Source organism: Nyctibius grandis, chromosome 20 (assembly GCF_013368605.1).
Source record: "Nyctibius grandis isolate bNycGra1 chromosome 20, bNycGra1.pri, whole genome shotgun sequence".
NCBI lineage: Eukaryota > Metazoa > Chordata > Aves > Nyctibiiformes > Nyctibiidae > Nyctibius > Nyctibius grandis.
Genome location: NC_090677.1, coordinates 5,342,801 through 5,358,818, shown reverse-complemented (window position 1 = coordinate 5,358,818; position 16,018 = coordinate 5,342,801). Strand labels below are relative to the sequence as shown.

The 16,018-nt window shown below is 37.2% G+C and overlaps 1 protein-coding gene across 3 annotated transcripts in view; it reads right to left on the bottom strand.

Moving 5' to 3' along the window:
* Positions 1-13,774, bottom strand: part of CTNNA3 (catenin alpha 3) — a 515,833-nt gene extending 502,059 nt beyond the window's left edge. For 2 of the 3 annotated variants that reach the window (XM_068416488.1, XM_068416490.1), the window contains exons 1-2: positions 9,242-9,357; positions 3,706-3,812 (exon numbers count right to left, since the gene is read on the bottom strand). In XM_068416488.1, the coding sequence (XP_068272589.1) occupies positions 3,706-3,812; positions 9,242-9,257 (123 nt within the window). In that variant the 5' untranslated portion in view covers positions 9,258-9,357. Of the gene's footprint in view, positions 1-3,705; positions 3,813-9,241; positions 9,358-13,758 lie in introns of those variants that run through there. The other variant, XM_068416489.1, reaches the window with a different exon arrangement.
* Positions 13,775-16,018: the final 2,244 nt, after the last annotated feature.

Here is a 16,018-nt window from a genome sequence, read left to right as displayed (position 1 = left end):
CAAAGCATTGTCCATACAAATAAATACTGGTTAATCACTTTCAGCATGCACAAAGTAAACTCACCATACACAGAACTAAAACCAACAGTGTATGTTTTCTGCGTGAGCAAACATTTGTGGGTGTGGCTGACAGGTGAGAATAAATGCCTTTCAACTTCCCTACTTTTCATCAGTGATGCAAGGGACTCTAAAATACATGGATGTTTACATATTCTGTAAAATTTACCTATCTCTTGCCATCATAAAGTTTCCTTAGCTTGTATGTATGTATAAAATATAAAGAGATAGAAACAAGAGGTTTGGAAAGGAAAAGCTCTTACAAATATTTGCTTATGTATACACACACACAAACACACACATATAACACATTAAGCATGTGTGTGTGTATACATAGAGAGCTTTAGATACAATATCCAAATAAGTGGCAAATTTACAGCTTATACGACATGCAATGACTGCAAAGGCAGTTACACAGTGTTTCCTGCATGAATTAATGAAGCTGTATGAATCTCATCAAGTCATATCTTTCAAAACTTTTACTTGTACGTAAATTCAAAAGGAAAAAAGTCTGATAATAGTTTGCTACAAAAGCAAATTTATACCTAGCCACAACTGTAATCATCACACAGTATAGCAAAGAGATTAAACAGACTTCAGTCTCTGAGGATGAGATAAAACAAGAGGATATTTTCCATTACATTAACTGTTATATTTTGTGAGTGAATCTAGCACAAGCATGACAAATATTAGACACCAGCTATGCGAGTGAAAATGCTTTACGATCTACTGATTGCTTCACACTAATTGCTCCGTGACAGAGTGCATCTCTGATAAAAACCCAGAATTAAGGAAAGATTGTTTGTCTGAGCATGTACCCAATTTACATCAAGGCAGTCGTCCTTATCTCTGTTTGGCATGGATTAGAAATGTCTTTTTTTAATGCAATGGAAAGGAGCTACTTGAAGACCTGACCTCACTTTGCAAATACGTATAACTAAGAAGGTGTTAAAAGACCTCTGTTGCAATATGTTACCGGGTAAAGAACATCTATTTTGAAACTCAAGCTGTTTTGAATTTTCTCTTCATTGCACTTAGAACAAAGATGTTGGGATACCTGCATTTAATTAGTCAATTACACACAGCACAAGGATGCCAGCTTATCACTGTCCTTCAGCCTTGCCAAGATGATGTAGATCAAACTACTTGTCACAGCTGTACACTGCTTATTTAGTACTCTCTTCCTGGTGCCTGAGTGTGTGTTTACATGGCAGTCACTGCTCTGCTGCAGTTTGTGTAGGTACAGAAAGGTGTGACTTCTTTCAGAATTTTCTTTCGCTTGCTAATGGACAAAGAATACTTTGTTGTTTTTCAGGTTGTGAAGATGGTCAGGTAGAATGGCTATGAAGTAGTTTCAATGGTTGGTTGATTACAATCTTTCCAAGCTTTTTGAGTAATGCCTCTTACAAGACAGTAACTTTTTGTTAAATGGGTTATGTTAACAATCAATAAACAAAGCTGATACTGGGAGGATGACTGTTGGTAAATAGAGCAAAGCCAGACTGAATACTGTACTCTGGCTGTTATTCTGTTTACATACATTTAGAAATTGGGGGTGTAGAGCTTATTAAAAAAAGGTAAGGACATATCTACCAACTTTCTATTATTTCCATTTTTTCAATTTGCAAATTTTCTATTTTTAAAAAACAGATAAATAAAATAATTTTAATTAAGACTGAAATAATTATTGCTGTACTTGAACAGATATTAAAGGAAAAAATATTTTTTCTCATACAGCTCACAGGCTTCATTTGACTGCACTCAGCCACTTAGGTATGTGGTAAATGTTGTTATTCCAGGAACACACTTCTTCTCACACATACTGTTCTGATGACTGGGAGCCAGTCCTTTGCATGCTGTTTACCTGGGATGCTAAAGGGTGGTGACCAGATACAGGGGAACAGTCAGATTGTAATTAAAGAGGCAGCACATAATGATTGGAGTGAAGAAGGATACAGAGAGAAAAGGTGAGGACAATAAAATGAGGAGTGTGTTTGGTGTGATGGTTCCTATGTTTATTTGGACTTTCATGTTGGAAAAATCTTTGGTTTATTCCAGAAGTGCTGTATGTGCTCTAAAAGCTAGGAAAAGTGAAGAGATGCTGATTACGTTTTATAACAGTTCTAGGAAAAGTTACTTTTAAAAAAAATCAGTTAATTAATTGAAATAAGTTTCTCTTTAACAAATAAAGTTGTATTTTCCCCATTTCAAACTTTTGCCTCTCCCTAACTCATGCAGTTTCTTTTATTCATTTTGCATTATCATCTTCAAGATTTCTTTTCTTATTTTTGACTTGATCTTCTTTTCCTCCCTTACTCATTTGTCCCTTCTGGAAGATTATTTTATTTGGAAAGTAAGCTTTTCTTTTTATCATTACTTCATATCCAGCTGTTATTAACTGAGCTGCCTCTCACTCATTTTGTCTGCCTTTGTTTATTTATTTTTGCCTAGGTGTGATTGATGGTGTATAAAACCTCAGTTAACAGTTCAGTGGTTTGTGGGAAGTTGTCAAGCTGGAGCATCACATGTGGATGGATTATAAAATTAATTTCAGAGTAGTAGGAATAGGTGTCTTGATAGACTGCATTTTAAAACCTTCTCTTGTATACCAGTAGGTCAGACTGTGCTTAGGCAGCTGCAACACTGTGGGTGTTTTTAGAGGAGATGAAGAAATGCAAATTTTGGCCCGAGTTTTGCAGGATCAAAGAAACCTGACAAAACAAAGAAATACAGTTCCAGCATAAAACAAAGAAACCATCTAATTATTTTTTTTTAAAACTCTTCTCAAGCGTCTTTAAAAACCTTGAGTCAGTTAAAAATGGAAACGCTTTCCTTTGAAGAGAATATAATTTTGTCTGTCTTTTCCACCTCTCATCATTAATGCTTTTTTTTCGTAACAGAACTGTGGAATGGCAAGTTGCATTTTAAGTGGGAAGGAGACAGAAAAAATGTTGAAAATGCAAAAGCAGGGATTAAAACTAATACTCAATGAAGGACAACTGAGAAAGTCTTTAACAGACTAAGCACTGCATATTTAACCAGTGAATACTTGAAACAGAACTGGAATATGCAGTACAATTGCTTCTCCTAAAAAGAAATTTTTATCAACAAACTTGAAAACATTTTTGTAATCCCTCAGTCCAAGTTTTCTTTAGTTTGAAGGAAAAGTACTAAAATAGGTTTATACAATACGCAACAATTGCACTGTTCTTAGGGCGTCTCTTCTCAAATGCAACAGAGAGCAATTTTTTTCAAAATTCAGATAAAGAAACTCACCTACAGATTTCAAGGCTCTTCTTTTCCACTCTGTCCACTACTTACAATATGAAACTTTTCATGTGCTGGGAATCCATTTGCAGTGTATTCTACATTTAAACATCCACTAGATAATACTGCACAAGAGACTAGCTAGAACCTGCAACATTTCCTATCATATACTGTGTGGCATTTGCAAAAATGAAAGTGACTAAATGAATGACCAAATCTGGAATAAGACAGATCCCCCTGGGCAGTTTCTGAGCCAGAGCAAACTACAAGTACAGAAGAGCTGTGGCTAAGTCTTTCATAATAGTGTCCTTAGCCAAAGTTTTCAGCTTTATTCCCTTCCCACTATGGTTATCCAATTTATTTTCTGCAATGCTAAAATACCTGAATTATCAATGGTTCCAGTAACTTCTCCACTGTAAACGTCTGGATCTGCAGATCCCGAGGATCAATTTTCAGTTTAATGCTTGGTACTTTTGTGGACATTTCACCTAGGTACAAAACAAAAACAATTGCAATAAGCAATTAGCAATTCTTAGCCACGACCACAAGTCTCATTGCCTTCTGTCAGGGCCCAGAGAGTGCCTATGGGAGTATAGTCTTGGTTCCATAACACACTTACGATTTCATGAGATAAAATGAATTTTTCTGATTCTGCATTTCTGAATTGTGAAAAAATACGCAGATACTTGCATAAGCTGTAAAATAATAGATTTAAAGTACATATAATTCCTTGTCTTCTCTTCCAGATTTCTAAATTGACCATCTATTGACGATCTAAATTGACCATCTTGTGTCATCTGACACAAGGACAATTTAAATATAAGTTCTCTAGTAGTCAATAAAAAGGAGCTTTAAAGCAAAAATTATATATTACATTATTGAATTTATCACAAAACAAAAACATTAATGCTATGTGCACAATACCTGTATCTTATTCCACGTGCCAAATCGCAGTGATCATAATAAACACTTTAAGAACAAAAATCTATTCAGCAGCCCTTAAAAGTCCTGGCAATTAATAGCAGGATAAAGTGAAACATTTAGTTATTTTACACCCTGTAATAACAAATATTTTCTAAGTGTCAAGACAGATTAAGTCAAGAAAGCCTATTACTGAAGTCAATAAGATGGAAGTAAAGCTAAGTAAGGTCTTTAAAGTGAATGAATGATTCATTAAGAGCTTGATCCAAAGTCCACTGATGTTAATTTAAGGGTTTTCACTGAGTTCACTGGGCCATGGTTCAGGCTGTTAGCTGCAGTGAAATGTGTGTGTGCCAACAAAGAATTATAACTGTACTTTAGTAGGAATGCAACTGATTATTGTCCCAAAATAAAAGACATTTTAAATTTTCCAGTAACTTAACTTCACATAAAACATAGCTCAGCAAAGCCTTTTTAGACAATAAATACTTCAAACACACAAATAATGGATATCTGACCTTTTTAAGCAGGACTTATTACAACCGTTGCTGCTGTATAATAAAGTAATAAGGTACTGCAACTGTGCAAGCTAAAGAGATATATTGTCACCTTCTGGTGAACCTAGCACTGATTTAATACAACACAGTAGGTTTAGGGTTTCTATAGCAAGTTGTGAGGAAATGGATACAAATTGTTTATCACGGAATAGTTATTCGCATTTCACTTGCAAGCATTGACAATATGAATGATAATTAAAGAATTAAGGTTAAAGGTAATTTAGGGTTTTGCCACTCTTAGTAAAGGTTATACAAGTGCCAAGTTTATTCTTTATTACAAGCTATACTAGTCACAGCCCTAAGTTGCCACAGGTTCAGCTGCACACAGTCAGGTGACAGCATACGTAAAGAACTGATTTTTCAGTTTTAATTCCAAGTCAAAAGATAAAGAGAACAAAAACTTGAGATCAGACTGACCAGAATTACACTTTTCCTTTCATGGAAATTAATAATAGAGAGAGAACTCTAGAAATGTCATTGCAAATGATTTGGCCATATTTTCCACATTTAACTTTTAGATACGTGTAACAAATCCCAAGGAAATAAAATTTGAGACTCCCAAAATCGCCAATGTCAGTGGTTCTCTTTCTGTCCAATGAATCAGTAGATAGGATACCTACTGATACTCCAGTTTAACTTATCCCTCTTTTTGAAGGGAACTGAACCTCCTCATCATTCACTGCTTCAGAAATGAGTGATGATTCCTAGACAGAAAAGGAGCCCAGACCCCCTGCTAGCTCAAATTGTTCTGTATCCTCCCTCAGGCGATAAAGTTGTAGCTATGCAAGTGTACAGACCACACCTCTTACTCTCAAAGCCTCACTGCAACTGTTACAAAGTGCTTTGAGATGGATAACTCAGTATCTTCTGCTGGTTCTGTTCTACTCAATGTGAAATACTTATTTACTTACCGAGCTGTGAACAGAACAGGCTGAAAACCACAGCATAGCTGTAGAGGCTGGCGGTTAGGGCATGCTCCCAGAAAGCAAAAATATTTCATTTCCAAACTTTGCTTAACTAATGTTTTCAGAATTTCAGACCAAGGAGAATCACAAGAGACAAAAGACATCAAAAGTCAATGAACTCAAAATATCTATAAGCACATTCAACTTAATAAATATCCTACTGAATCAGATCAAGAGTCCATCTAGCCCACTATGTTCGTTATGGTCAAGTTATCAATTCTTGATATGCAACAAAGCAATAAATAAGGCAGGCTCTTTCCATCTGCTGTTTAGTGGAGAAATCACTAAGAGGCAAATTCACAATCACCCAGAGGGCTTCATACAACTACAACTTAGGCCATCCTGAAAGTGCAACACCTCCTGGTTTCTTTATATTGTGTACATAACATCCTTGGTGACCTGAGCTCTGCAAAGAGAGCTTATTACATCTCAGGCCAAAGACATGCCCACTCTGTACTCACACAAGCAAGTGGGTTTTTTTTACTTTTTATCTATAGTGATTTTTACTGTTAATACTCATTGGCTCTTTATGCATGGAAACTAAAAACAAAAGTGAAACCAATTTTTCAACCTTATAATTCTTTGGAAATATATAATGATGTAAGTAAAGTCTGTAAACCTCAAGAGTGAGAGGTCTAGTACAAAATGCAATCTCAAAGGGCCCACATCTATTAACTGCATCATTTTATTGAACAATGAATATTCAGAAAGGTTCTGTGTCTGCAAAGCAGATTAAAATTCAAGCTTTCTTACAGCTACAGCTATATAGTTATTTCCAGCACCATTCGCTATACTAGCAAGGGAGCCATCAGTAACCTGGAAGCCAAATTCCCACAGACATTCAGACCTCCACACAATCTCTTGAATTAAAGACAGCAAATATTAACGGGAGATCCGTTGACAGGATCAGTGACATCCCTTGACAGGACAAGGGGCAATGGGTGCAAGCTGGAACGCAGGAGGTTCCGCATAAATATGAGGAAAAACTTCTTTACGGTGAGGGTGACCGAACACTGGAACAGGCTGCCCAGAGAGGTTGTGGAGTCTCCTCTGGAGACATTCAAAACCCGCCTGGATGCGTTCCTGTGTGATATGGTCTAGGCAATCCTGCTCCGGCAGGGGGATTGGACTAGATGATCTTTCGAGGTCCCTTCCAATCCCTAACATTCTGTGATTCTGTGATCCTTTTTAACCCATTAAAGTAAGCTTTCCTACAGTACTAATAACTTGCCCTGACTGCCACAAATGCATGTCATTCACATCCCTGCTCTTCTAAGTTAGCTTCAATTCCAAACTGCATTGCTATTTAATAGCTTCTTAAACTGCCTCTCCCATAAGAAAACTAGTGCGTGCACCTTTGATCAGCTCTGCAGTGCTGGCAAACAGCGTGTCATGTTTGTGCCTGCCTATCAGCATGTTGGTGCAGCCTATGAACATACAGCAGAGAAGCACCCACACTGCTGAAAAGCTGCTTCTGCTGTGCCCAGTCCTGGATCAAAAAGCCTTTTAATTCAAAAAGATATTCTCCTCCAGCTTCACTGGGATTGCACCAAACCACATCATTTCACACTCTCAAAAAAACACACTTTTTTTTTTTTTACCATCTGCAGTTCACTGGTTCTCTAAATCTTTGGCCAACACTTCAATGAAGCTGCCTTTTATTCACATTAAGAAAATCTTTATGATATTGCTGGTTCACAACCCTTATCTTTGACATTTTCACAAGCCTCTCAGTATACACGTACTTCTTGAAATTCATCACAACAGTTGCAAATAGATGGTATCCATGGTGCTGTGAATTTTTTTCTGGTCAAGACATACATCAGTTACAAGGCGACAGGTAAGAACTGGACTGAGATAGCACTTCATGCTTCTACTGAGATTTGAAGAAATCACTAGATGATTTTCAGGTTATTTTTTCTGCAGACACACTCATGCTCTAACTTTGCAGTGGCTTCCCCTCAATTCCTTGACAAAAGGGTGTTAGCAACTGCTTTACTCAAAATTCAGGAATAAAACCTTTGCTGCTTGCAGTAAGAGCTGCTCTCCATTCTCACAGCAAAACTTCTTATACTACAAGTCATCTACGATGATCACATCTTCTCTAAAATTTGGCAGATAAAAATGTAGTTGTAATTATAGTCACTTCCTCTTACTAGAGATCACTGTGCTCCAGAATCCTACCACTGAGCAGTTTCAAACTTGGGAAGTGTTACAATTCAAAACACATTTTTGCCGATGAGAAAATGTGAATCCATGTGCTGTGACTTTCCCTTTTCTGGGCTTTTGCGTTGTTTGGTTTTTGCATTTGTTATTTTTCAACATTAGCATATTGTCTAACACAAGCATTTTTATTCTTTGCTGGAACTCTGGCTTGACTGGCTTTTGAACTCAACAATATCTTTTAGCCTTGGGTCAGGCCCATAACTTATCATTAACTGAAAGTCAATTGCAAAAATTATTGTTTCTGAAAATTTCAATTATAATAGAAAGGTATAAATAACCTACTTAAGGGCTCACTTGCTGATTCTAGACCTTTTTTTTTCTTAAAGTAAAATGCTAATGCTTTCCGAAACTTCCTCAAAGCAGTCAAAATATGAAAACAAGCCCACAAGCCAATGCAGTGAAAACTACAAATTTTTGAATTATTTTGATACCCTGACTACAAATTTTTAACTTACCAGGCTCTCCTTAACTGTTATTTACCATATTAGCTGATCTGTATTTAAATAGGATTTTTAAACCAAGGCAAGGTTAATAGGTGATAGAAAGAAAAACATGCAGCCAGTAAAGATCTTTCTGGGGTTTTCTCTGATATTTGCACTTAGTGAACTTCTGTCCTTCCAGACCATCTTCAGCATGATGACAAATTTTGGTGCTTGGCTCAGGAAAAAATGAGAATCACAGTCCATCTTCTGTTTTGTCGGGTTTTTTTTAAAATGCATATGTCTACTCCAGTATAATATGCCCTCTAATGACAGTAGGGATCTTGACTGTGAGGTATTTTGGTAAAAGGCTGCTATAACCCCACGCTCCGTTATATTAACCTTTACAGTAGGCAATTTCAGCACTGTAGACCAGCAGCTCTTACAACACTTAGGCTGCTAAGCATGTGTCACAAGATACACTGTGTCTCAGAACAGCCAGAAAAGCAACCACCTGCACACTCCTACCAAGTGCTACAAACTTTAACATAATGAGAATTTTGTTTTTTCAGCAGATGTGTCCGAACTGAAACTGCCGAGTCTTTTGGTGTAAGAAAAAAAGACACCGGAAAAACAAAAGTCGGTATCCATCTGCAATACAATGTGAACATAGTACCTGCAGCTTTTAAACCATCTATAAGCACACGGTATACAGGCATAGATAAACTAATTAGTGTCAGAAAGCAGAGCCAAAGTTATTCTGCATAAATTAGAAAACATTAACTTTTGAATCCATTTCCTCCTAGATCATTAGAAAGGCATCACTCACCTATCCTAGAATACATATGGTCCACATTCAGCACTAAAGCAACTGTCTATGTAATTTCCTTGTGTTAGGAACTTCAGAGCAACTGCTATGGCTCACTATTAGGCTTCTGAGGCATCTGCAAGGGACTGCCTGACAAGCTCTCCAGTGTATTTCAGGATGACTGACGGGACACAGTGGCTGCTGGAGGGGTGGCAGGGGGATGGGCATCCTTAAAGCTATATACTAGAGCACAAATGTGTCCAAAAAACGTAAAGCTAAAAAGCTTTGGAACAACTAGATGACACGAAACATGTCATTAATGATACTTCTGCTGCTTATTCTCGTAATTTTCAGCACAGCTACTGTTTTCCCACACATTCTGATTGCATGCCAACTTGTGTCTCGAGGCAATGACTCGGTCTCAGACTTTTGAGCTAGACAGCAAAGGGATTCATAAGGCTCTCACCCAATCACTTGGCACCAAATTTGTTTTCTCTGGGTTTTTTTTTTTTTTCTATTGTATGTTACTCTACACTGACACACAATATATTATCCTATAAATTTCATAAAATGCACAGGCCTCTTGCCTTCTAAAAAACAGGGAAGACAAGAAAAAATATTAAAACAAAGTAGTCTGGATTAATATTTTTAAACAAGAGACACACGGACAGGACACCTGAGGATTTCCAAGATGTGAAATATTGCTGAGAATATGCAATAGAATATATTTTATTATGTGTTCTTAATTTCAATATTTGTTATACAGCTTCATCAGTTGGTGCCAACACCACTCTGGGAATAAAATTTGTTAGTCCTTTTGCTACAGAGTCAGTACAGCAAGTGTAAATCAGGTTTTATAGAAGCCACAAAAACAGTTGCTGAATTTTTCTTTAATCCTCTAGCTGATAGATCAAAGAAGATATTCAGAATGCTAAAATGTACTAGTTCTGTTTGCAATACAACAGCATGGACTTTTTTTGCTCGAAGACCTGCAGTACTTTGTGGGCCAGACCATGCCATGGAATTGAGCAATCCCTCTGAACCCTGGGAAGGATCTGGCCCAATTAACACAAGGGAAAACCTATAATGCAGCTGCCTAATTATTTAAATTTCCATACAAAGCTGACAGGTTACACTCTAATCACCTCAGATTCTATCACTTCTTACACTAGTAACAGGAAACACATCTGTTAATGCAAAGACACCACAAAGGAAAGAAGAGATAATTTATTTAAACAGGCTTTGTGTTTAGGCGAGATCAAAACACAGAGGGGAAAAAACCCAAACCACACCCAACACTTTTTTTTTTTTACATTCCCTTTCACTTCATTCTGTGTCTACTTTCTCCCTAGAGCAATTTTTTAATCCATTGGCCAATTTCAACCACATCTGAAAAGCAGATGAAATTCCCAAGGACAGAAGATTTCCACTAAGTTCTTCAGCATAGTTCTCAGCATAAATAGTGTCATACATCATCCCTTGTAATGAATCCACCAAGGAAAAGAACACAGCGCAAGCCTAGTTCTTGCTGGATACCAGAGAATCCACATGACAAGGAACAGGTTATGACTGACCTAACGGCACAAGCTTTAATTAAGGTTTATAGATAAAAACATTTGAGATGGCGGAAAGCATTACACCTCAGCAAACTTGTCTCATGCAGACTTTCTGATGTCTAGTGAGATAACAAATGAAGATTTTTCCCCATGTTCTAACATTCTGAACATGCTCTCTTTTCTTGTTTCATAGTCATGCCTACTTCTTCTACAGTGCATTCCATCAAAGCACTTTTTCCAAGCAGAGGTCACCTTCCAATATCACATAAGCAAATGGAATCACAGAGGAAAAATTATTTACTCAAGATCACACAGAATGCCAGTGGCAGAATCAGGGACAGAGTGCTGGGATACAACCGTCTAGTCACTAGAGACCTTACTCACACTGTCTTTAACTGAGGCCAATAAACAGGCTAAGAAGAGTAAAACGTTTCCAAATACACTAAATCTAAAGAATATCACCTCATCTTCCATACCTATTTCAAAGTTACCCAGATAATAGTACTTCTTATTCTTAGTAAGGTCAGCTTAATACATTCTTCCCCCTTAAACATACTATCAAAATTACTGCCTTGGTTGAATGCACGCCCTTCCAGCCAGCGGCTGACACACTGACAAATTCTAGGAGACGTTCCAGCAGAGGTGTGAATCCTGTGCTCTGTCCCACTACAGAGCTTTTGGCTTTGCACTAGCATGCCAGACTCTGCTTTTCAGCCAACAGCTATCCAAAAATATGTGTTATGGTCCTGAGCCTACAGCCACAGCAAGGAAAATCTTCTCCACTCAAGTGTAACTATGGAAACTTGTGAACCTGACAATGCTCTCATTATATTAGTAGGAAACTAAATAATTCCACTGACATCAATGAAATTCTAGCGGATATACACCATTACAGGTGACAGCAGAATCAAAACAATCCTGCTTGGTTTAGAAATACTTTACCAATCCTATCTTCATAACACTTCTTCCAGGTACATTTTTGCAGGTATTGGGAGTTTTTGGTCTCAAAACTGCAACTGTAGTATTTAAGACACTGAAAAAGCATTTACGTCAAAAAAAGACAAAAAAGAATGTAGTGTGACATCAGATGGCAGCATTTCATTCAAAAATAAAAGGTTTTCACTAATACTCTTTAGATTCATTTCAGATTCTTAAAGAAAAAAAAAACCTTTCACATGAGTTTCTGTGTTATTTTCACTGCACGCACTTTGAGCACTGAAGGAGCACCTCTATTTAAGTGGCACACAATTGCTACATGGATGACTATCTTGTGCTGGTAATGATAGGTTAAGAAGGTCTGGCTCCAAGCCCTCCCTTTTGTTATCACTTTTGAAGTGTTCCTATCTCTATTCAGAACCAGAGACTCTGTTTAAATAAAGTTCAAGTTGACCTTCTACTAAAAATAGGATATTGTTCAACTCATCAAAACAAATGGACAACAAAAATTTCCATGATGTGATACTAAAAGGTTTTTAAATTTTATTTTTGTTAAATGTAATCCCCTCATTTCCCCTTTTTGTTATTTGCCGGGGGTTATCTATTGCAACATTATGCTATACTATTTTGCTTAACAAATGTCTATCTCTTAGTTGCAATGAGGTAAAAAACCATGTTTTTCCCTTCTCTTTGTAGAGCTGCTACTCTTGCCCATAGATTTTGTTGTTTCGTACCCATGCATTACTCCAGGATGCTTCACCATCATGTACGTTTTTATGTAACTATTTTCAAATTTATATAAAGGTTTGCATTATTTGTTTTGTCCAGTATAATAATTCTTCTCAGCTGTCAACAGATATGCCCAAAACCACTCCAGAATTAAGGGTAGCATATGTGATCACTACTTCTTAAGCACATATTAATTTTGAGATATGCATGAATATAAAAGAGAAATTGTTTTCAGAAACTGCCTAATTTTAGATGTTGGCAAGCAGCTAGTTAGCTAGCACCTACAAAAGCACAATCTAAAATCCAGAAAAACAGTATTTGAGCAAAACCATAATCCCCCCGCACCATGCCTGTATACATGGTCAGACCTCTGACACGCAGATTAATTCTGCCAATTGGGCTCCTGGTGCTGCATGGCACCCTATTTCCTCTATCAACTCAGAAAATCAGTTTCAAATCAAAATGTGGCTCAGAAGAAAAGCCCTGCTTAGTTGATAAATCATTTCTGGTGAAACAGCTTCAGAAATAAAGACTAAAGATATTCCTGCCCATTTTGGCTAAAGAGCATTCCAAGGTGGAGCAGTCATGACCAGCTGATTAGGAATAGGAAAGAACAGCAACAATTCATTATGTGGGTTTTTTTAAATGCCTGTCATCAGGCCTGATTCTTTGCAGTTGGAGTCTTGTGGGCTTCACTAGCTCTGAACATAGCTCTTGCCTTTAATACGAGGAATTCAAATAGATTTTACATAACAGAAATTTGTCTTAGTATATATGAAGTTTTTGAAATATGAGCGTTATATTGAATGTAACAGCCCTCCATTACCCCTCACTTATAAACAAGTGCCTTTTATATTTTAAAATCAAAAATAATTGTATAAAATTGCCTTGTACAGTAATTCAGTATTTTCAACACTGAGATGATAAATGTACGTTCACATAAACCTTCCTTGCATTAGATGCAAAATCCAGCCAAGTAACAGGAGATAAGTTAAACTTTTTAAAATAACAGCATACATGCAACATTTTATCCTTCCTTTTCCAATATTCCCATACATTTTTTCATATTTGGAAAATACACAAACACACCACACAACTTTGGCTACTGGCTTTAAGTGACAAGCTCATGATAATTTAAAATATTCAGAACATTTTAAAAAATCATGTTTAAAAGTTATTTTTCTAGAAAGCTGGTCAAGAAAACAAGCTTTTTAACTCAAACTCTTGAGGTAATCATTTAATTACACAACCATAGTTCCATTCACAGCTTCATATTTTACTAAGTGGAAAATTCCTTTCATTCTTCTTCGATCTTACCTTTTGTATCAAGAACTTAACAAGAGATCCTAGAAACAGCTCTGTGAAGAACCTCTCTTGATGCAGCTTGATTCCAGAGGCACTGCCGGTGAGACAGCAAATGGTTGCCTGTCATTCCCAGTCTATGAGAAACAAAATAGGAGGGGAAGAGAGTCAAAATGGGGAGGGCAGTACCCTTTTGGGACCTCCTCCTAAACTGTTAGTTCCCGACTTCACTGACAACTTGCTACTGAAAATATCACTTAAAGAAACCCCAAGCTCATTCCTAGTCTTGCAAATGTAGTTTGGCACTGAGCTTTTAGACCCTAAATCAGACACCATTGAAGTCAATGGCAAAGCCCCCTCAGAAATCAATGAGGTTTAGGTTGAACACGAGAGGGGAAAGGGGAAGAAGGAAAGCAAAGGCCATTACTGTAAAACCCAGGTCAAATATAATTGCAATGTACATACCACAAAAGTTCATACAAACCATGCTGTACATGACAATCTTCTTCACTTACCTTCACAAAATACTCAAAACATATTTCCAGATCAATAATCCCACATTTATAAGATTTTCCACCATGGTAGCCATTTAAGAAATAGACATGAGTGAAGTTTTGCTCATTTGCTATTATAGCAAATTTGAGTACCCTGAAGTATAGTAAACAATAGTGCTCATGTACAAAGAACTCTGAAAACTCTGAAAAGGCATAAGTTGCTCAATGCTTAATATCTGTTCTGCTAGAGACACTCTATTCTGCTGCTTAAGTTCTTAACAGTCTTAAACCATTCAGTCTGAAAATTTGTATGAGGTCCATGTGTCAGGCTGGATTTTCTTTTTGGAAAATTTCGACCACAGGAGTTTGGCTATTTTCAGTTGATTTAGAGGTAAAAACGGCACAGGTAGCCTGAAGGATGACACCAGCTAACGGCATTGGAGAGGCTCAACTTGGAGGGAAGAGGGAGAGGGAGACCTGAGGAATGAGTACATATATGAGGGAACTGCTAGAGAGAGTCCAGTGCAGAGCCACGAAGATGATTAAGGGAGTGGAACATCTCCCTTATGAGGAGAGGCTGAGGGAGCTGGGTCTCTTTAGCCTGGAGAAGAGGAGACTGAGGGGTGACCTCATTAATGTTTATAAATATGTAAAGGGCAAGTGTCATGAGGATGGAGCCAGGCTCTTCTCAGTGACATCCATTGACAGGACAAGGGGCAATGGGTGCAAGCTGGAACACAGGAGGTTCCACATAAATATGAGGAAAAACTTCTTTACGGTGAGGGTGACCAAACACTGGAACAGGCTGCCCAGAGAGGTTGTGGAGTCTCCTTCTCTGGAGACATTCAAAACCCGCCTGGACGCGTTCCTGTGTGATATGGTCTAGGTAATCCTGCTCCGGCAGGGGGATTGGACTAGATGATCTTTCGAGGTCCCTTCCAATCCCTAACATTCTGTGGTTCTGTGATTGTGATTACTCACAGGTGAGGAAAAAACCCAAGATTTGGACAAACATAATAGACAGTACTGAAATAGTTGGAGGGAATGGAAAAAAAAAAAAAATCTATCACATTTGGGCCCTGTCGTGCAACGGCCAACTGATTGCAGTAGCATCTTCTGCACTTAAAGCTGCATAGATTTGAAAGTCAGACAACAGGTGTATACAGAACATCTTACAGAAGACTTTGTTCCCCTGCAAAAACATCAAATATTATTCATAGAAACTAAGCAGACTTTTCTAGATGATACAATAGTTTATTATGGGGAAATGTACCTGGTTTTGCCATGTTAAACTTAAAATTTTATTCATAATTCATTCCTCTCAGAATTTTTTCTAAGGTTCAACCTTGAAGGATAATCCTTTCTTTGCTCACCTTCAACTCATGAATTTAGAAGGCATGAACAACAGCCAGAGAAGAAAGATGCTGGACTAAGAAAGATTTAATTTTCTGAGCACTATATTAAAACTATGTGATGCAATCCAAGTCTAAATGTTACTAACCGCAGCTAGTATTTCTCAGCATTTCTAAGCTCTCTTATTTACTTCATGAATGTTATTTGAAAGGTAAGTACAAATAAAAATGCAATTTACTTAACTGCAAGATTCAATATAGACAAGTGGAGTTATGCAGATGATCCCTATTACACTTCTTTTAATCATTAGATCTTTGTAACTACATCAGTGCTTCATTTACAAAGCAAATTACTACAGTGGTGAATAGAGATCCTCCTTATTTTAATAGGTACACTAAGGAGAGGTGTGGAAAATGCTAGTTTTATTT